Source organism: Stylophora pistillata, chromosome 5, assembly GCF_964205215.1.
Source record: "Stylophora pistillata chromosome 5, jaStyPist1.2, whole genome shotgun sequence".
In the NCBI taxonomy this organism is placed as follows: domain Eukaryota; kingdom Metazoa; phylum Cnidaria; class Anthozoa; order Scleractinia; family Pocilloporidae; genus Stylophora; species Stylophora pistillata.
The window spans coordinates 34646479-34669380 of record NC_142523.1 but is presented as its reverse complement, the minus strand read 5'-3'; the positions used below and the strand labels follow the sequence as shown (position 1 = coordinate 34669380).

At 40.4% G+C, this 22902-nt stretch overlaps 2 protein-coding genes across 2 annotated transcripts; both read left to right on the top strand.

Moving 5' to 3' along the window:
- The first annotated feature begins 2896 nt into the window (after positions 1-2896).
- On the top strand, positions 2897-8563 carry LOC148731626 (uncharacterized). The gene has a single exon (XM_088759330.1). It carries the CDS (start codon positions 3197-3199, stop codon positions 7682-7684), a length of 4488 nt encoding a protein of 1495 aa, XP_088615456.1. The 5' UTR covers positions 2897-3196; the 3' UTR covers positions 7685-8563.
- A 3743-nt stretch (positions 8564-12306) lies between these two features.
- On the top strand, positions 12307-13139 carry LOC148731625 (uncharacterized). The gene is made up of 2 exons (XM_088761926.1): positions 12307-12435; positions 12684-13139. Exons 1-2 carry the CDS (start codon positions 12307-12309, stop codon positions 13137-13139), a joined length of 585 nt encoding a protein of 194 aa, XP_088618052.1.
- Positions 13140-22902: the final 9763 nt, after the last annotated feature.

The window sequence follows — 22902 nt, the reverse complement described above, 5'->3', positions numbered from 1 at the left end:
TTACTTCAGCAAAACAAAAGCAGTTCAAATGGCCCATTGATATGGCGTCAAAATTATTCGATCATCGCTTTATAAGTATTGTGCGGCCTTCCAACTAAATCTCTCGAAGTCTCTTGTCCTGTCTTGCTTAGAGACGTGATTTATGTGCATTGCGACGAAGCTAGGTTAGCTTTCGCATGCGAGTTCCTCAAGTGTTTTGTTGACTACAGAAAGCAGCATATATTCTTTATTGCTGATAAAGTATCATTACCTCACGAAAAGTTTCTAGAAGTTTGACAACGTGAAACAAACTTTAATTCACTTACCTGAAAGTTATGCGTAGCAGATACAACTCGTTTCAAACGAAAAAGAAACAAGCGAACATTGTAGAATACTTATCTTGATACGAAACACGCTGCAGGAGAAGGAGCGTAATACAGAAAACTATTTTAGCAAAAAGATGAAATTGCACTGCGACTTCTGCTATCGTCGCTTTAAGTTAGAGAAGAGATGTTTGTGACCTTACGTTCTTTTGATACTCTAACTGATATGATCCATTGTCTAATATGCTGACCGTATCAAATGAACAAAAGACCGAACTGTTTAGCAAAGTTGACAGTAATTATGAAAAACGCAAGGGGCAAAACGTAGCGGATTACGGCTGCCACAACTTCATTAAAACTCCAGAAATTTTGCTGGGAGAATCATCCATTTTAAGGACTAGAGGTGGAAGAGATAAGACGACCTCAGGAGATAAAACTCTGTTTAGTGCTACAGTATACCAGCACTGTAGTGCCACAGTATACCAGCACTGCAGTGCCACAGTATACCAGCACTGCATTGCCACAGTATACCAGCACTGCAGTGCCACAGTATACCAGCACTGCATTGCCACAGTATACCAGCACTGTAGTGATAGTTCCAGAACTCAGTGAGATAAACCAGCAGCGAAAAAACTGCCAAAGCCTTTGAAGCTTTTGAGATCTAATGTCCGTGAGATGAAGAAGAAACGAAATAAATAGCGAACAAAACAAGTGCTTTTCGTGAAATGTCTTCTTAAATTTGCTCCAAACGTCAATATTGCATAAAAGAACGCTTATTATGTCAAATGTATTTCTTGGCTCAGGCTGGAAAGAATTCTGTTTCTCTACCAACTTTTAACACAGACCCCGTTTAGTCATTTTCACTTATCTTTCATTACAGATGACTTGCCGTGAAAGTAAGCCTTGACTGATAACAGTTACATAAGCCGTGAACAAAAAGTAAATATATTTGCAAATTCTTGCGAAAGAAACCTCAAGCAACAGAAACCCAGAGCAAATCTGTAGCAGCACTAGATGCAGACGGCTTCCTTCCGCTGTTAGGAGCCGTCTAGATTGTCGAACAGCATGAGAATTTCTAATATTTATTTACTAATCAGATCAAAGTCGTTAAAATCTCTGTGTTACTTTGCGGTAAGAAGTGATGGACCAGAAATCATAACAAACCACTCTTAATACTTCTCAAACAAAAGAAAAATAGATGACATGTTGCCATGTATCTGTTCAATAATAGATGACAAAAGTGTCACGTGAGGCACAGCAGAGTGTGTCACTGATGTTCTTACTATTTTGACGTCTTCTGGGATCTATTACTAAACAGACCCACGGCATCATAGATGATCTATTATTCAATTTATTATTACTTATATAGCGCAAAATACATGTGGATATGATCTAATGCGCTAGAATTCTGATTGTTTTATTTAATAAATGCGTCTGTCCTCCAATCGATCATAGGTAAGAACCAATCACAATGCCAGCGTTATTTAGCTTATAATACATAAAACACCGGATATGCTGCTGTGTGCAGCTTTAAATGCATGTGATTCTTAACTATTCAAACTTTGATTGCAGAGAGTTTAAGTATTCCAAAGGATTCTCAAACTTCCAGAGCGGTATGTATTATCTAAGTTACTGATTCAAGTGAGTTCCAGATAACTTTTTTCTCTGAATTTGCTTTTGTTATCGATCTATAGCTTCAGAGTGATAATTTCCATTCGTGGAGAAACCTCCGTTCACGAGTTGACGTAAATTAAAGTTAACCGTCACGTGTGGTGTGTATCATTTTATACAGTACGCTGGGAATTTATTTCGGCTCAGTTGGCAAAGTTCTCTAGTATTTATCTAAGAGTGATGGCTGGTTTTCACTTTACGCTATCATACTTGAATGAAGTGAGAAGCGATTCTGTTGATCACTAGAAAGTGAGCTGAGAGAATGGAATTCAATGTTAAGAGACCTTATTAAGTAAGATTATCATAACTAATTACCTCGGACGCAAAAAAGATAAACTGAGAAGACAGAAAAAAATTCGTATAGCTTAAAAATTATTGACTTTGACCATCAGTTCTCAGATGAATTTTGTTCCCTGGCCAAATGATTAAAAAATCAGGTGACTTCTATCGAGCCATGATTCGTATTTAAGCTCAAATGTGCCTCGCAAAAATAACTATGCTGGGAACAAATGAGAAATGAAATAAACAAAAACATTAAATAACAGGAGAGCGAGAAGACTTGGGCCGTATTCCTGATGCTTTAAACTTTTTCTTTGTTATAGGAAAATTCATTACCTGACGAGAGATTCGTGCGATATCAGTTTTTGCAGGAAAGTTAACGCGAAATTGACGAGTTAGGTGATCGATTTTCCTTAAGTCGCATATTTGAACAAAAATTAGTAAAATCAGAGTTAACTTCGTTTGCTTCTTCGGATGAGAAAAAAAAATAAAGGCTGATAGTTTCTAAAGAAATTGTTCGGGGCTGCGTCGGTGGGGGTAACGAGATAATTTGAATATATCAACAAAGTTGAAATGGTAAATTGGCCACCGTTACGATTATAAAAGCTGACGTTTCGAGCGTTAGCCCTTCGCTCCGACGAAGCGCTAACGCTCGAAACGTTAGCTTTTATAATCGTAACGGTGGCCAATTTACCATTTCAGCTTTGTTGATATATTTAAATTATATTGAGAAAACAAAAATTATGTAAAGTTGTTAAAAAGTAACCTTGACTCTTCGCTGCTCAATTTTCCTTCATATCCTTAGTCCTGGCGTCAATTTAGCTCCACCCTGTGAATAAAGGAAATAGACTTCCTTGTTTCTGACCCACCCCTTTCCTACAAAAACATGTCTAAGCGCGTATCGGTAGATCTTGACACATATACTATTTTCAAAGACAACCCTCATGCGTATTAACAAAACTTTGGTTTTGCTCAGGTTCAAACAAGAAATGGCCGCTGCATTTGAATACACGGAAGAGCAGCTAAATTACTTCAGGATGTGTTACGTTGTCACTGATATTATAACAGAGGGTCTGCGAACAATCTTTAAACAAGAATGGGACAGTCGCCACAAGACAACACTGGGAGAATGGAAAGATCAACCTAAAAATGGACTGGACTTTTGGAATGGGGAGTCCCCAAAGAACAGATGCAAAAACGCACGGCTGTTATCAACCATGAAGAATGGCGATAGAGCTGAATGGGATTGTATCATGCTGTTTTACGCTATTCTTTTTTCAGATTGTATCCACGGTCTCAATTCAGTGGTTCGATCGAACATAGATACACTAAGAAATGTTCGGAATGAAATCGCACATGGCGAAGCAGGCCAACTCTCTGACGGAGATTTCAGTATTGTTATATCGAGGGTGAAAATTGCATTCGTCGCCCTCGGTCTTCCCATATCAAAAATCAATGAAGTCCAAAATCAAACAACCTTCCCCACAAAGGAGTCAAGTGAAGTTTTAAGGGAGGTTAACGACCTGAGACAAAAACTTAAAGAGAAGGAAAAGGAATTTCAAGGAAAAGAAAAAGAACTTCAAGAGAAAGGAAAGGTACTTCAAGTAAAAGAAGAACAGAGGCTTGCCTTGCAAGAACAGTTACACGCAGATGTCTCTCCATTTTGCATTCTCCCTCCTAAACCAACACACGACATCGCTGCTCGAGAATCTGAAGTTGATGAAATTATGCGAAACCTGCAAACATTAAAACGCACCGATAATGGGTTGAGCATACTATATTTGTCAGGAAATCCAGGAAGTGGCAAATCTCAGCTGGCCCGTTTAGCAGCCAAACGATTCTACGACGAAGTCAAAGAAACACCTTCCGCAGCTTCATTTGTCATGACACTGAATGCTGAAAGCCCAGAAACAATTTTGAATTCGTATGTCCTTTTTGCTCAACATTGCAAATGTCCCGGATATGAAATAACAAACACTTACGGCTCGACGGATTTGAAAACAGACGAGAAGATTTCATATCTCAAGACCCTAATACGTGCAAAAATTAAGCATTACACTTCATGGCTGGTGGTAGTTGATAATTGGAACTCTCTTTCAAGTGGTCATTTGCCTGATGCAGGAAACGAGGTGTGGGCAAGGGGCCAGATGCTAATAACAACGCAGGGCACTGCGTCTATGCCGTTAACAAGCTCTTCCGTACAAAACATTTCCGTCAGCGCAGGAATGCAACCTAACGACGCATGCTCTTTGCTGAGCATTCTTTCTGATATCCCAATTAATGACATAGAGAAAGAAGTTGCTAAGGTATTAGACTACCAGCCACTTGCCCTAGCGGCTGCAGCCACGTATGTGCGACAAATTCGTCAGTGTAAGACATCCTCGAAATTTGGCTGGAGTGACTATCTGAAGAAATTGGAAGAGGGGAAACGAAGTGCTACTGAAATCATTCTTGCTGAGATCAATCCAAGCTATCCAAACTCCATGACCAAAGCCATAACACTCGCTGTCGAAAAGGCGATGGCGGACGATATAATTTTCCATCACACATTCAATTTTCTCTCTGTGTGCGCATTACAGCCGATCCCTCAAGAAGCTGTTATCGAGTACATCAGAGCAGTAGATGAAGATTTTGAAGATGAAGATATGATAAGAGTGAGAATGAATCCATGTTCATTATTGCTGATTGAAGAAAGAGAAGAGCTAGAAGAAGAAATGAGTGGTGTCTATATTCGAGCTCATGGTGTTGTTCACGATGTTATTAAATCTGCGACGAAAGATTGCACAAAGGATGAAGTTTACGAAGTGGTATATGGGGCTGTAATGTCATTCTCAAAATTTAAAAAATTAGATTCTATTGATGTGGGAACAAAATTAGCTCCCCATTTAAAGATGTTAAGCTTGAAACTTGAACACGTGGTAATTAGAAGAGAAAAGCCAGAATTCTCCGAAAGAGCACTTAAGTCTTTGAGTTCTTACGCTGGTGGCCTTTGCACCCTCGGTGACATGTGCCATGACCACAGTGAGTTTGGAGCAGCGATAGTCTTTTATAAATTGCTGTTAAAAATGATTGAATCAAGTCACGAAGGAGAGGACCTGAAAAAAGCAGCATGTTACCGCAAATTGGGTATTATACATACGGAGCTGGGCGAAACAGATCAAGCAAAAGACTACCATAACCATGCACTGGAGATTCATCTGAAGAAGCTGGGACCTGATCATGTTGATGTTGCAGCCTCTTACAACAATCTGGGTATTTTACACAGGGACCTAGGCGAAATAGATCAAGCAAAAGACTACTATAAGCGTGCGCTGAAGATTCGTCTGAAGAACCTAGGACCTGATCATGTTGATGTTGCAGCCTCTTACAACAATCTTGGTAGTCTACACAGGGACCTGGGTGAAACAGATCAAGCAAAAGACTACTATAAGCGTGCACTGGAGATTCGTCTGAAGAAGCTGGGACCTGATCATGTTAAGGTTGCAGTCTCTTACAACAATCTGGGTAGTTTACACAGTGACCTGGGCGAAACAGATCAAGCAAAAGACTACCATAAGCGTGCACTGGAGATTCGTCTGAAGAAGCTGGGACCTGATCATGTGAAGGTTGCAGCCTCTTACAACAATCTGGGTAGTTTACACAGTGACCTGGGCGAAAAAAAACAAGCAAAGGACTACTACAAGCGTGCACTGGAGATTCGTCTGAAGAAGCTGGGACCTGATCATGTTGATGTTGCAGTCTCTTACAACAATCTGGGTAATTTACACAGTGACCTGGGCGAAACAGATCAAGCAAAAGACTACCATAAGAGTGCACTGGAGATTCGTCTGAAGAAGCTGGGACCTGATCATGTTGATGTTGCAGCCTCCTACAACAATCTGGGTATTTTACACAGGGACCTGGGCGAAACAGATCAAGCAAAAGATTACTATAAGCGTGCACTGGAGATTCGTCTGAAGAAGCTGGGACCTGATCATGTGAAGGTTTCAGCCTCTTACCACAATCTGGGTAGTTTACACAGGGACCTGGGCGAAAAAGATCAAGCAAAGGACTACTATAGGCGTGCACTGGGGATTCGTCTGAGGAAGCTGGGACCTGATCATGTGAAGGTTGCAGCCTCTTACAACAATCTGGGTAGTTTACACAGTGACCTGGGCGAAAAGGATCAAGCAAAAGACTACCATAAGCGTGCACTGGAGATTCGTCTGAAGAAGCTGGGACCTGATCATGTTGATGTTGCAGCCTCTTACAACAATCTGGGTATTTTACACAGGGACCTGGGCGAAACAGATCAAGCAAAAGACTACCATAAGCGTGCACTGGAGACTCGTCTGAAGAAGCTGGGAGCTGATCATGTTAAGGTTGCAGCCTCTTACAACAATCTGGGTAGTTTACACAGTGACCTGGGCGAAAAAGATCAAGCAAAAGACTACTATAAGCGTGCACTGGAGATTCGTCTGAAGAAGCTGGGACCTGATCATGTTGATGTTGCAGTCTCTTACAACAATCTGTGTAGTTTACACAGTGACCTGGGCGAAAGAGATCTAGCAAAAGACTACCATAAGCGTACACTGGAGATTCGTCTGAAGAAGCTGGGACCAGATCATGTTGATGTTGCAGCCTCTTACAACAATCTGGGTATTTTACACAGGGACCTGGGCGAAACAGATCAAGCAAAAGACTACTATAAGCGTGCACTGGAGATTCGTCTGAAGAAGCTGGGACCTGATCATGTTAAGGTTGCAGCCTCTTACCACAATCTGGGTAGTTTGCACAGTGACCTGGGCGAAAAAGATCAAGCAAAAGACTACTATAAGCGTGCACTTGAGATTCGTCTGAAGAAGCTAGGAACTGATCATGTTAAGGTTGCAGCCTCTTACAACAATCTGGGTAGTTTGCACAGTGACCTGGGCGAAAAAGATCAAGCAAAAGACTACTATAAGCGTGCGCTGGAGATTCGTCTGAAGAAGCTGGGACCTGATCATGTTGATGTTGCAGCCTCTTACAACAATCTGGGTAATTTACACAGTGATCTGGGCGAAAGAGATCAAGCAAAAGGCTACCATAAGCGTGCACTGGAGATTCGTCTGAAGAAGCTGGGACCTGATCATGTTGATGTTGCAGCCTCTTACAACAATCTGGGTATTTTACACAGGGACCTGGGCGAAACAGATCAAGCAAAAGACTGCTATAAGCGTGCACTGGAGACTCGTCTGAAGAAGCTGGGACCTGGTCATGTTAAGGTTGCAGCCTCTTACAAGAATCTGGGCAGTTTACACAGTGACCTGGACGAACTCCAAGAGGCCAAGTATTGTCTTGATCGTGCACTGGTAATTTTTATTTCGAAATACGGTCAAGATCATGTTAGGGTACGAGATGTCAGGAGGAACTTATCTAGGCTACAACAGAAAGGGAGGTGCGTCGGGGATTAAGGGTTAAGCTGCTTTGAAAAGAAGAAAAGATGGACGTGTAGATAGTCTAGAAACTGTGCTAATTTATAAACGGTGAAGGCCTTTAATTCTGTTTAGACGTTGCTGTCCCTTTGCTGGAGAAGTTTCGTCATAATCTAGACCGTTTTGATATTTTCGTTATATTTGATATCATTTGAGTTTCTTTTATCCTGATCTGCAAACTCTGTGATCGGACACAGTTTAAAGACGTTTCCTTGCTTGCAGTCCCACGGTCCAGGACAAAATCGTTTATGAGTCGCCATTTAGTGCTGCTTCTTCTGAATTATGATTTTTGATTGATTGGCTTGTGTAGATATCATTCTCCTCTTATCAGCAACGTATATTTATAAAGTAAGAGATGGCCTGGTGGTTTCGTTATGTTTTATATTTGATGGAACTTAAACCAACAACAGGCTCCTCCTGTGAGAAGGGCGGTATAAATGACAAGGTTTCCAAATGAATAGCTCAGGACTCAATAGCACTGTAGATCTCAGTCTTTGAAGTTTAGAAGTATTGTAATCGATTACGAGACTCCTTGTTATATTACCTTGGAATCTGAGATTTCTATCAAATGGAGACTTTAACGCTTTATCTATTATTTTTTCATATATTCTTAGATGAAAGTCGCGCGTTAACTACAGAGTTTACTAGGAACTTCGTTTAATCGGGAGGATTAAGTCAAGTATTGGTTGATATTGACTCGGTGCATCTTAGTTCACCGATCCTTAGAATAATGACTGACCATATATACATTAGCCTTTTGTGAGAGCTTACATAAGTTTATATATTTGTTTGCGGTCAAATGTGAGATCGTAAGAGATGATGTTTTATTCAAATATACGGACATGTTTTTTCATCAAATGGATCCTTGTGTGGTTATAATCTTTCGATTTTACTTTTGAAAGGTGCAGTGGCCCCTCCCCTCCCAGAGTATTCAAGCATGATTCTTTTTTGTCATCGCCCCTTTGGCAAGCTCGTTATGTTGTTTATTATTATACTGGGTGAAACCCGAAGATAGTGCCAAACTTTAGAGGCGGCTTCAGTTGTGTATCCCTGGCGCTTGTTTTATTTTTCTTCCCCCTTCCCCGGGCCAAAAATCTTTATGTACACCTTTGGTTTAGATCCGTTGGTGAGGTTGCCGTGGACGTCGTTCCCTCCGGTTTGATGACTCTGTTTATGACGTAGACAAGTCACATGGACTTTTGTTCGACCATAAAACAGTAGACTTATGTCTTTTCTGAATCTTTCGATTGCAATCTTCTTCTTTACCTTTTTCATTTTCAATTGTGAACATTTGTGAAACAAGGAAAAACTAACAGCTTTGAAAATGGCTTTTCGTCGCGGAAAGTAAAATGGATAGAGCCAAGACGAAAAACACACAAAAAATAAAGCACATTTTATCATGAATTGCAACTTTACATCACACTTATAGGTCGTTGCAGTACAGACCCTACAGCGTTCGGTCCATCCAAACCCAATGAGGGCCAATGTACCCCAAGACAGCTTGAACAATTGAGGTCAATAATGATTTATTAGAGGGCAGTCTGACCAAAATTCGCCGATTTTCGAGAAGAAAAATACATGGTGTTCAGGCAGATTGCAATTTGAAAAACATTTGATCCTTTATTTAAGGAAAACCGACGGTAAAAGTTCAAACAAACATGGAGGAAAAGCCGGTCGAAACAACCTCGTGGTAACCAACTGAACGGCGCATGCGTGCACGCGATTACATCATAACACGTCGGAACACACGACCTACGACCGTTTCCGCGAAAACGGTCCGTTTAGCAAAATCCTAACCGAGTAAAAACCAATCACAGCGCTCGGATATACCTCAAGACTACTTGGTCGTATGAAACTATCAAAGTGACCCTATGGGGAAACCATAGACACATATTGTGCAGAATACAATTGTTTATTTCATACGGTCAAGTCTAAGGTTAAAAAGTAAACGTGATATTTAATTCTTATACCCCCTTAACGATGAATAAGTTCTTAAGAGGGAATAGTCGGTAGTTCAAATTTTGATAAATGTTTATCCCACCTACATGTCCGGCACAAAAATAGCCATCATCTCTACAACAATAGCTTCGCCATCATTGATAAAGTACATGCCATCGGTGCCATGAGGCAATTTTCATGTAAGCAGAATATAAATTAACATTTGAAACAGTGTCTGAATGATTAAGATATCGTGTGTTGATGAGTTGCTGAGCAAACTTTGATGAAAAGCAGAAAAAAGTTTTCAAAGCACTTTGAATGGACAATTAATGGCTAGTGTTTCGACATAAGGGCTACCTGAATTCCAACTGATAAGAACGTCTTGGGCAGAGATTCCATGGCCCGAAAATGTAGGTAGTGTAAATCATAGACCCCGAATTATGGATGAACCCAAGAGGAAAATAAATAGTTTCAATGCAGGCTTGTTTTAAACAATAACAAGGCAAGACCACAACATCGGGAGCTATATTTCCTACATTTTGCGAGAAAGGATGAGCTACTTAAACGTCCACCTGCTCTTTAATACAGAGAAAATGCAGCAGACGGGGCTTTCTGTTAATTGTCTTTCTCTAGGAAGACTAGAATGTCTAACCCTTTGCAGATGTCATAACAAAAGCAGCGCATGCTCCTCAGATATATCAAGACCCTGAGTGTTAGTATGCCCTGCGAGCTTGAACCAGATCTCTAACTTTGGAATTCGAAGCTTTTAAAAGTCTTCCATGAGCCATCAAACTCGCAGAATTGAGAAGCACTCTATTTTTCACATGGTATAAACAAATTATCCTGCCGTTGTGCTACTCGTGATGTAAATACCATCCAAGCCAAATAACGTGGTGGCCGATTTCTGATTTTGGACACTAGTGGCCGATTTTTTTATTTTGGAAACCGGTTTCTGAATTTGTTATTTAAATTCTGACGCTAGTGTCTGAGTTTTGACATTTGTGGCCGACTTTTTATTTTGGAGACTAAATGATCAGTTATCCAAACGCGTCAATTATCCCAGATTCCAAGCGTGCCTCTAGCTAGACCAGCGGTGGCCAAGGAGAAAAAAGAAGAAAAGTCACCTGTGATTTCAATGGTGAAGCTACAAGTGGCTTATTTTCCTGATTGGTCCACTGAATAATACAGATTAACAGGGATTCCTTTATTCAACCATTGAGGAGGTTGGTAATTTGATGTTATTACTGATGGATCTGCTGAGTTGTCAGTTGCAACGGGGGTCGTCCAGGTAACCGACGCGCCGACAAACATTTTCCTCGTTCAGCTAAAAATGACAAGGTGCTTTTTGGACATGTGACAACAAATGTACATGTGGGAGGAACAACATCTGGAATGAAAAAAGGTTTGTTGGTTTTAACCAAAAGAACAAACATAAATCAAGCTAATATATCTCTTGATGTCAACTCTAAATTGACCTTCGTACTGAGTTTTACTATTTTTTTTTTTACGATAGAAATGACGCATGGACCACTCGTCGTTTTCCTAATCTTAAAGCTCGCAAGTAATTTATTTTATCAGAACGTGCACAAAACACCTCTTTGGCTCATGATCAAGATGGCAGAACTTATTATCAGTCGGGTAATATCCACACCCTTCTCATTAGCATTTGTAATACGAGATACAGAGCTTCTTGAGCGATAATTTCGACTCCACGTAGAAATTTGTTTTCAATGTGCCTTAAACTATTAGTGATGTCTTTATAGGCAGAACTAGCTTCTTCAGACGCTCTTTCTATGAGTGTGACCATACCTCTTTGCCCTTTCGTAATGTAAGACAGAGAGTATGTAGCACATGCATAAGGATAAAGCACATTGTATGTCCATGTTTGTTTGCCAGGCTTTAAGCAAGTTAGTGTCATAACCCTTGATCCTTAATTCCGATGGTGCCCTTTTTAAAAATAATGTCACACTTTAATGTGTATCTTACAGCCAAGATGTAACTTTCTTCATTCAATCGCAGTTTACTGAAAATGTAGTGAATGCCTGGATATATTAGACTATTATAGAATAGAAACTGGAAGAGAGTATGGAGTCGAAGAGTTTACGACTGCGGTGTAATCCGGTTTAATACGTTGTTTAAATACTAAATACGCACATTAAAACTCTACAATTAGCGACGAGGATAAACAGGAAATTTTCAGACATATGCAGAGCAAATATAGCCGTAAACATCAAATTTGGAAACATACAATCTTTTGATTGCACAGGCCATCCGACAAGCGTGGGGCCTCGTTGGAGACAATGGAAACGTTCTTTTTATTTTTTTCTCGAGGCGAAGGGTATCAAAAAAGATGCACAAAACAAGCCTTACTTTTGCGTTGCGCTGGACAGGATGTTCAGGACATTTTTGTTACGCTGAGTGACCCTGGACCAGCCCCAGAAGAAGAAACGCAGTATGCGAAAACTATGAGACTACTGGACGCACATTTTTTGCCACAAGTTAACATTTCATTTAAACGACATCAGTTCCGTCAAGGAAACAGGAAGAGTCTCAGACAACAGACTCGTTTGTAACCAGATTGTTCCAGCTTAGCGACCATTGCGACTTCGGAACATCTAAGGAAGAACAAATTCGCGATCAGTTTATTGATAAATGTCGGTCACATGATCTTCGCAAGTAACTACTCGCTGTCAGTGGTAAACTCAATTCAGAAGGCTAGAGATGTTGCTAGATCCATGGAAGCTGCCGAAAGTCAGGCACGGTCGATTGAAAACGATTCACGGAGCGGGAATGTAAATTCCTTAGAGCGGGGACATTTTGATTCGCCTAAACGTGGAGGAGGACATTTTTATCGGTGTGGACTCCAAGGACATTTTGGAGAGGATCCGGAGTGCAATGCAAGACTGGCTACTTGTATGAAATGTAAAAAATTGGGGCATTTTGCAAATTTCGCAAAACGAAGGAAGGAGACACTAATAGACCCAGGAAAGGAAATATACGCCAAGTCACCAAAGATGATGATTTCGCCTTCACCTTACAGTCTAATGGAAGAGACATTCCCACCGTAGGCATTGAACTAGGATGTGTTCGCCTGGAAGGAGTCCTTGTCGACTCTGATTCCACTTGCAATGTTATTGACAGAGCGATATGGAAGACGCTTAAGGAGAAGAAAGTGAAATGCGTTTCAAGGAAATCCAACAGAGAGCTGTACTCCTATGGATCCAATGAGCCATTTACTACTGCTGGTGAGTTTGAAACTGAACTTTGTCATAAGGATAAACGTTGCCATGTGTGTTTTATTGTTGTGGAGGAGAAAGCAAGGGCAATACTTAGCAGGGAGACCTCAGAAGAGCTGGCAATACTGAAACTTGAAATTAATGCAATGAAAGAAGAAAACCTGTATAGGGATTTTCCTGAGTGGTTTGAGGGAGTAGGAAAACTTAGGGGTTTCCAAGCAAAGCTCCAGCTTGACACCTCAGTTAAACCTGTTGCATAGAAGTTGAGACCCCCACCTTATGGGCCAAGGGACAAAATAGAATAGAAACTCAAGGAACTAGTAAAATGTGATATTATCGAACCAGTTGAAGGCCCTACTCCATGGGTGAGTCCGGTCGTGGTGGTTCCCAAACCCTCGGGGGACATCAGACTCTGCGTAGAGAGGAGAAAAGCTAATGAGGCTATCGTAAGAGAGCGTAATCCCATTCCCACAGTTGATGACATGCTCTACCAACTGAACGGACGCAAGGTGTTCAGCAAATTGGACCTAAAATGGGGATTTCATCAGATTCAATTGGAGCAACAGTCTAGAGTTATTACCACATTTATTACTCACAAGGGGTTGTACAGGAATAAATGCTTGATGTTCGGAATCAGTTCTGCCCCGGAGCTTTATCAGCACACTATTCAACAAGTGCTGGCTGGATGTGAGGGTGCCTACAATATCCACGATGATATAATTATTCATGGTCGTACGGTTGAAGAACATGACAGCAGGTTGCGAAAGACCATTGAGTGTATTAGTGACAAAGGACTGACCCTCAATCCGGAAAAGTGTGTATTTAGAATGCCACAACTCACCTTCATGGGATATCTGCTATCAAGGAAGGTATTGGCCTAACAGAGCCACGTGTTGATGTAGTAATCCGGGCTAAGGAACCCACAAATGCAGAGGAAGTGCAGAGTTTCCTTGGATTAGTGAACTTTAGCGCCTGGTTCATTCCTAATTTAGCAAGCATCTCAGAGCCACTCAGAGAATTGATAAGGAAGGATGTACCATTCAAGGGGGGCGCAGAACAAAGAGCGACCTTTGAAACCATGAGGAATAAGCTAGGACGGGCCAGAAACATTGACATATTTCGACAGAAATGCAGAAGTAACCGAGCTAATTATAGATGCGAGCCCGGTAGGCCTTGTGGTAGTGCTTACACAGGTCCAGGAGGGACAAGAGCGTGTAATTGCACAGGCAAGACGTGCGTTAACAGGAGTTGAACGTAGATACTCGCAAACAGAATGAGAGGCATTGGGACTCGTGTGGGGATGCGAGAGGTTTCCCATGTACCTGTATGAGATGGATATCATACTGATGACAGACCACAAGCCCCTAGAAACTATTTACTCGACTAGTTCCCGTAATTCAGCTCGGATAGAACGCTGGGTACTTCAACCTCAGCCATACCGGTCTCGGGTGAGGTAGGTACCAGGTAAACAGAACATTGCTGACTCTCTTCCACCACTTGTTGATAAGGGAGAGTTGAATGGTCATAATGATGCTGAGGAATTTATTCGCTTTGTGGCAGAAACATCAGTACCAGTAGCAATACCCATCAAAGAAATTGAGAGAGAATCAGCTATCGACCCAGAAATTTACAAGAGTGCATCTCAGCAGGAGACTGGGACAAAGCCCTGCCACAGTATAATCAGGTCAGAAGTGAACTCTCTTCCCTTGTAAAGTTAGTATTAAGGGGAACAAGGTTGCTAATTCCACGAAGACTACGCGAAAGAGTACTAGACTTAGCACATGAGGGTCATCAGGGGCCAGTAAAAACCAAACAGAGACTTCGTAGAAAGGTTTGGTGGCCTGGAATTAACAAACAAGTGGAAAACCCGTGTAAGACCTGCCTTGGCTGCCAAATTGTTGGACTGCCTACGCCAACAGAGCCCTTAAGGCGTACAGAGTTCCAATTCAACCCTGGACACCTCAACACTTGAAATGTCTGATTTGTGGCAAGTGATATACTTATCAACAAAGATGACAATTTCTTCATTAGAAGGTTTTTGATACTGTGTGACTTCCTTTAGCCAAAATAAACCATGGATATATGGGCTTCCTCTTTGTTTAAATTCAACTCTGTAAAAATAATCAGCTATTTCTCCTATTGCTATTACACTGCTCTTTAAGACATCAGGAATAAATAACTGAACCACGTGCTCACAGTTTTCGGACACATATGACTGGATCTTTTTGTATCAAATCTGATTTTTGTTCCCTTGTCATTTCTTTAATCTCCTCATCAGGGTATACTCTTTCCTCTCTGCAATTCTGCCTACATTTTTGAGAAACTGAGTCCACCCTGATTCAGCAGCTGAGAAAGAACAAAACTAGGCAGGGTTGCCTAGTTGACGAATCATAGCAAATAAGTCTCTTTTGTATTTTTCAAAGTAAGGTGGTGGGCCTCTGATGTTTCTTAAAAAAGTTTGAAACTTTCACCAAGGTGCACAGACTTATTAAGATAATGCTCTAATTTCAAGTCACCAGCATTGTGCTTCTTCCCTTTTGTCCTGCACTTTCTAAGAGAAATGCAAGCACTACTTGAGTTTGCTCGATTTGCAGTTTTTAAGCTTTATAGAATGTTTGGCACAGACTTTGCAACCCTTCTATCTAACTCTCACTCAGCAACTGTATTATATAATACTGGCACTTTTCTTTCACTGTTGTCAGGTCTTCGTTTTCCGAAGAATATTGTAGGGATTGAAGGATATTCAGAATATTTATCCATGAATATTCCTAATGGTTTGTTTCCTTCTCCAGGTGCAAAAGAAATAGTTCTATCTCCATTTTCTGTTGCATCTGGTTCCTGCAGTAGAGTATCTGTTACTCCTAAAGGGCGTTTGTCAACTTCACACCAACCGTCACTTTCATATTTTTCATTGTCGTGAGTATCAACATCAGCATTGGATATATTGTTTTCGCAATTTGTGGCAGTTTTATTGCTTTGCACACCAGCACACGATGTGTCTGTATTTTAAACAATTTCAGTCCAGTCTTCATGGGCAACTGATTGTGAACTGATGTTATCTAACCAGGCATGCATTTTGCACTTCTAGGCCTGCACTTTTGAATAGATTGCTTATGTCTACAAGATGTTTGGCTGCATCTGATACTTTTTCAAGTCTGACATTTTGAAAATGATAGTGATGCTTGTAACAGAGATGCCTTTTAAGTTTTATTGGAATGGTTTGTGATTCACTTATTGGCCTTTGGAGATAATTTACAGTTGAATTTACATCAGTAGGTACATTGACAATGAACAGACAATTGACCATCTCCAGGTAGTCTACGGATTTGCATCAATGGTATACGAGGGGATATTAGTCGCTCTTCTAGTGATGATAAATTCAATAGATCAGGCTTGTAAGGAATACCCATCATATTGGCTTTAGAACAACTGGGTAACTTGCCTTTCTCCAGGTTTAAATCACACATCATGCAAATCCATCCAGTGTTATGAACACTTTAAAACCAGTAAGGTGGAACTCAGCAACTTTTGGTGAACATACCGTATATTTGTTGGTATCACATTGCACTACAGAGCACTACAAAAGGCAGATATAATGCGATTTTTGGGACAGATTTCTTCAAAAAAAAACATTGCATGTGACCCAGAATATATATGCCCTTGTGGCCAAGTTTGGTATAGGTTTTAGGTTTATTTTTTTTCAAAACTGAAAAAAATAAAACAAAAACTTGTACCAAAGTTGGTCACAGGGTATATATATTCTGGGTCACATGCAATGTTTTTTTGTGAAGAAATATATCCCAAAAAATTGCATTACATTTGTTTTTTTTGTAGTCTCAGCACATCACTGCTGCATGTCAGTTGTGACACATTGGGCAGATCGTGATTGGTGTTTCAGCAACTTTTTTTGCTTTTTTCTTGGAATTTTTATTTACTTCTTTGATGTGTTGAGGGTTATTCAGTTTTTATTTTCAAGTGGCCTGTCTGTTAATTTCCCTTATGTGCTCTGCATTCTCTGCTTTTCATCTTCTTGCTGTCTGTTTAATTTATTGGTTTCCTTAATATGCTGCGGGTTCTCTGCTTTGTGTTTTCTCACCGTCCGTTTGTTAATTTCCCTTATGCGTTCTGAGTTCTCTCTTGCTCGTTTTCTCACAGACTATTTGTCAATTTCCCTTAATTATGTGCCCTGGGTTCTCAGCTTTTTGTTTTTCAATGGACTGTTTAATTTGCTAATTTCTCTCATGCACTCTGGGTTGTTTGTCTTTCGTTTTTTTTACGGTCTGTTTGTTAATTTCCCTTATCTGTTCTGGGTTTTTTGCTTTTAATTTTCTAAAGGAGCGTATGTCAATTTCTATGATATGTTCTGGATTCAGTTTTCTTTTTCTGGAAGCCTGTTTTTTCTTGTCCCTAGTTGTTTTGCTATTAATGCAGCTGCTTTGCAGCAAGTTACCATTCTCCCTTTTTCTAAACTTCTCGCAAGCTACTGGAACCAGTGCTAAGAAAGTTTGTCATTTGAAATCTACGACAGGGGAGCTCATCACCAACTCTAATAAACAACTCGAACGCTGGGTCGAGCATTACTCTGTACTCTACGTTGAACCACGCAACATCACAGCCACAGCTCTCACCACTACTCCCTGCCACAGCATGAAAAAGGAGATTTACGCAAAATTAAATTTGCGTAAATCTACGTAAAGTTCGTTAAGTAACTCTACGCTAGTTTTATAATGTTGGTAAAGACGCTTAAAGGTAGATTTACGTAATCGGAGGTAAAGCTCTCTTAAAGGTATCTTAAAGCTGAAGAGCCATATTTACGTTCAGCGTAAAGTTCGCGTAAAGCTAAAGTTTACTAGACTGAAATAAGAGTTGTTGTGAAGCTAGCAACAATTTGTCTAGACATATTAACGCTGTTTTAGATTTTACCTAAAGGTTGTGATAAGCCATATATTTTGCAAAACGCGTAAAGCTTTCGTTAATCAAGCGCAAGTGGTGTAATTCCTATTAACATGGGGTGTCTCGTACCCCGTCGTAATCAATTGGTTTTTTATGCGTTATCTGACCTAAGAAGTGGGAAAAAGAAGAAGCCAAGCAAGCCATACAGTTTCCTGAACTGACTGTTAACTTATGCGGTACTGTTAGTATTTCATTAGTAAAAACCCAAGCCGGCAATGTCCCACATTAGACTGTCGAAAAGAAGAGAAATGTCATTGTGTTAAAAAGACATAAAAGAGAAAGAACAAGGGATACCTCGGGGACAGGGCTAAATCTGCACTGAGGCATTCCTCATGATCCTCAAAACTATCGTGGGACTCCAAGCAGTGTACTTGAGAAGCTCTCTCGACGTAGCCAGCGCTGGCTACGTCTCTCGACGTAGCCAGCGCTATTGTCACTTTCAGAGGGAATTTCCGTTCTCTCTGCAATTTGTTTGAGATGTCTCGATCGCGTACCTCGACTGATAAAGTCATCTCAGTGACTACAGTAATAACTCTTTTTCACCCATTTTTGGGAAAGATATTGAGCTAAGAAATGAGGAGAACTGACGAAAATTACAGTAACATTTGCCGCTGCACTCCAATCCTTAAACAAAAATATGCAAATTTTAGGATGTGCATGCGCAAGTAATCCGTGAAGGCCCTCACGCGACGCTTTTCCTCCAGTCCGTGTAATTCTTGGACATAAGCATAATCGGTGGGACTTCGAGCGTCACTTCAAATTTAAAGCGTCTTTCGTCCAAGTGTCACGTCCTCGTTGAAGCAAGTCTATAATAAAAAGTTCCTCCGCTGTATTGTAATATGTCTCACAGAAACAGATCGAGTAATGTAGGGATTGATTTTGATAAGCTTCCTGAGTCACCGCTAACCTCTAGGCACTTTCACCGTCGAACGGTAGGCTTTTACATGTATTAAACGAAGGTCAGTAAGACGGGTCAGCAATTCACTCGTTGTGCTCTTTGAATATTTGGACAACTCCAGGGAGAACTATAGTCGTTCCTCGAGGGCAAGACCGTCCGCGGATTTCCATCGAGAGATCTCGATCTGAAAATCATATCCGTCGTGATTTGCAGCTTGACAGTACTATTGATTCTGAGACTAGGTTTACACTAGAGGAAATTGTTCCGGATTCGTGATGAATCCGAAACGTTTTAGTATCGGATCCATTCTGCCGTTTACACGAAAGTGGACGAATCCGAAATAAAAACTTTCCGGTTTGGTCGTGTCTCCGGAGATTTTGAATCCGGAATTTAAAGTGGGAACTTTGAATCCGATAACTTTTGAATCCGGAAAGTTTTGTCGTGTAACCGCTTTTTTTCACGAATCCGGATATTATTTCCACCTGCAATCTTTTGAGTTTGCGGTGAAACCAAAATGGATCTGGTGCTAACATTGCTGGCGGTCTCCGCTTACCTAATCTTGTTGCAGGTTCAGGCGATAAATTTTATGATGTGTACCGCAGTATTTCTGAAGAAACGCAAATTATTATTGCAAGGAAGTTTAACGTCAGCCACACTTAATCGCCGACGACGTAGACTGCTTGGCATCTGGATCTACTCTAGCCTTTTTCTGTGGCATCCGGATCTACTCTAGCCTTTTTTGGGGGAGGCATTTTCACTTTGACGATCGAACGACGAAACAACACTGGGCTCGGTAACCATTTCATTTCGAATGTTCCCAGAGTTGTTGTTTTGTGTAAACGATCAGGAATCCGAATATCCTTTCAGTGTAAACGCCTACGAATCCGAATACTCCAAAATTGATGAATCCGGAAACATTTACGAATCCGGAAAACTCTCCTCTATTGTAAACCTAGTCTGAAGAGACCTCGCCAACTTATCATCCTGTCGCCTCCACTCGCTTGCCTTCAATTTGTGCCCTGCAGAACGCCATCTTCCTCCTCATCGAGGAGCCGATCAACTCCAGCCGCCATGCTACTGTCTCATGTAAACGCTAGAGGGAGTTGTTGCGACCACGAAGGGTAGTTTGACGCACCTCAGTGAAAACTTGCTGTTCTTGAAGAAAAAATTGACAACTTACAAGGCCAACAGTCAGCGCAATGGCAGAAAAAAGGAAAAATTAAAAACCGTCCACGAGATAGGGTGGTGAGTATTTTGGTTTTTTGAACTTTGAAACGTCACAGTGTTTGATAACAGCTTGTTGGTAACACTTTGTTGCTGATTTCATGCACCTATCCGTCATAACAATAGACGGCCATTTTGTTTTCAAAGGATGAAATTTATTGTTGAGTTATTGTTAGTATGTAGTTTTAAAGGAGTTATGTCAAGATATTTTAAGCCATTTTGCTAGTGTAGTTTTCTAAGTTGGAAAAACACCAAAGAGGTAACAATAAACCAAAAAGAAACAAGGATGGTTAAGATTAGGCAAGATTGAGAATGGCAGACTTGAAAAACTTTGCAAAATTTTTAAGATGCACTGTCTGTGATGTAGCTCCTTTAAGCCTGGTTTTAATACATGTATGTTGGGAAAGTCCCAGAAGCTTAGGGATTTCGCTGTTTCGCGACCGTCCCAGATTTTGCCAATTTATGTTTTCATATGTTGGGAATGATCGCAGAAATGTGGCAGACATCAGGTAAATAGAAACGCCCCCAATTTTCCCGATTTGTCCCCGACCATCTCAGATGATCAGGGATATCTATGATTTTGTGTTTTCATAAAGCCCCAGTCAAATGGTGCAAGATAGTCCAACTATCATAGACTAAGTTGGGAAAATGAGAAATGCTGTGGGAACGTGAGCCATTAGCCAGTGTTTAGCAACTTTTTTGGTTCTCCCAAACTTCTACTTAACAATATATGTCTTGAGTGTTTCTATTAAGTTGAGTTACAGTATACATCAACCAAAGCACTGAAAAGCTTAACCTCAGTTTGCTTTTTAGTTTTAATGACACCAACCTCGAGGTTACCCAAGCAGTTTAGAGAGGTGTCCGAGCAACGTCAGCTTTCAAAGAGGCTGATCCTGTCATATTAGAGTGTAAGTTTAGATCAATTTTCTATAATTATGACTATAATATTTGGTGGCCTAATAGCTAGCACATTGGACGATGGATCAGGCGGTTTGGGTTTGAGCATTGACCTGGACCAGTGTGTGGTATTGTATGTTCTGGAGCAAGACACTTTACTTCCATAGTGCCTCTCTAACCTTTAACTTAACCCAGCTATTCTGTTAAGTTTATCCATTCTTGAAATGATTGATTAAGAAAGTGAAAATTAAGGTAAAGATGAAAATAAACAATTTTTAAAAATTTTGAAAACTAATGTGTTAGCATTAATTTGTATGTACTTTAGCCACTTTTGAAGATTCCTTTGTTGAGTTCATTTATCCAATATCAAGCAAGGAAAATGAGTGCAACATTCAGACCTTTTCATTAACATTATTTTATTATTTTTTTTTATTCTAGACAATGGTCAAGATTTGTGATATTTTGAATTGCTTTTGTCACAGGTGCCATAAAGACTTACCTTAAAACCCTCAAGGCAAAATCAAAGCAGTTATTAACCCATGTGAGGAATGAGGGACTGCCCCAAGTGGCAAATAAGCGAGATGAAAGTGTAAAAAATTCTAGGAGGCATCAAAGGGGTCACAATTAATGGAAGTGAATAATGGTGTACTTGTCCTAAACAGAAACATCAAGCATATTGGAAGCAACTTTATACTGACAACATAGTACAGTAGTCTTCATGTGTGTTGAACACCAACAACCTTCCTTGTAGTTAATTATAGTTACTTATTTTATTAGTTCAATGTTATTTCTTGCTGAAAGTAAAGTCTTGTTGAATAACTCTCAGACAGTTTTCATATACTGAGGCCAAAAAAAATGAGGTTGAAAGCAAACGCACATAACTGATGTCAAGTATGGGAAGTTAGAACTCACATGACCAAGTCGTGATTGGTTTAGGTTATTGCATCTGATTGGTTGAATAGGTGTTGTGAGTTTTTTAAACCAATTACAGAGTGTACGTAGTAAAGCAAAATCAAACCAACTACAGATTTACTTTCGATACTCAATTGTAAGCTGCTTTAAAATAGTTTGTACTTATCACTGCAAAGTTTTATGATGAGCTACACTGTGAAGTGCATATGAAGCTAGATATTGCTCCTGGTGGTTTGTTTAAATCAATTACCAACAGGACTACAACAGCCTTTTGCGTGATGTCACATAAAAGGGTTAGGGCAGTTTGTGCACAAACTTGATTTAAGATGCTAAGAACTCATCCAATCATTCTGTTGAAATTTAACTGTGGAGCTTGCTCTATCATTCTTTCAAATAAGCAAAGACCACCCAAAAGTATAGCCTGATCTACTAGCCTATGATATTACGTCTCTTTACACTGTCATTCTCTTTACACTGGATATTACGTCTCTTTACACTGTCATTCCTAATGGCGAAGGCCTTCTGGCCCTTAAACATTATTTGATCAACGTACTGATAGGGAACCTAAATCTGAAACACTACTACGCTTAGTCGAACTAGTACTCACACTCAATTGTCTTTCATTCGGAAACAACTTCTTCAAACAAACCAATGGTGTAGCCATGGGCACCAAAATGGGACCTAGCTATGCCAATCTTTTTGTAGGTTTTGTCGAACAACAATTTCTCAGCCAATACAACGGGTCCAAACCTGAACTCTACGATCGCTACATCGGCGACTGTATCGGCGCTACCTCCTCTACCAGAGAGGAGCTCACTCAATTCGTAACCGCAGTCAATTCTTTTCACCCGGCTCTGAAATGTACCTGGGAAATTTCTGACAATTCTTTATCCTTTTTAGACATCAAAGTTTCAATTGAAGGCAACGGTTTATGCACTAGTGTGTATTACAAACCTACAGACTCGCATATTTACTTGTTATATTCGTCTTCGCATCCATTTCACGTTAAGAATTCCATTCCTTTTTCTCAGTTTCTAAGACTTCGTCGTTTATGTAGTGGTAACTCTGATTTCCGCCACAAATCAGAGTCAATGTGCCAGTTTTTCGATAAACGTGGTTACCCTATTTCTGTCGTTTAA

Excerpts from the sequence above, each read along its gene's own strand:
- LOC148731626 (XM_088759330.1), top strand. The coding sequence starts at position 3,197 with ATGCGTATTAACAAAACTTTGGTTTTGCTCAGGTTCAAACAAGAAATG.
- LOC148731625 (XM_088761926.1), top strand. The coding sequence starts at position 12,307 with ATGATCTTCGCAAGTAACTACTCGCTGTCAGTGGTAAACTCAATTCAG. Across the intron at positions 12,436-12,683 it reads ACGATTCACGGAGCGGGAAT|TCTAATGGAAGAGACATTCC; the intron begins GTAAATTCCTTA and ends TTCACCTTACAG.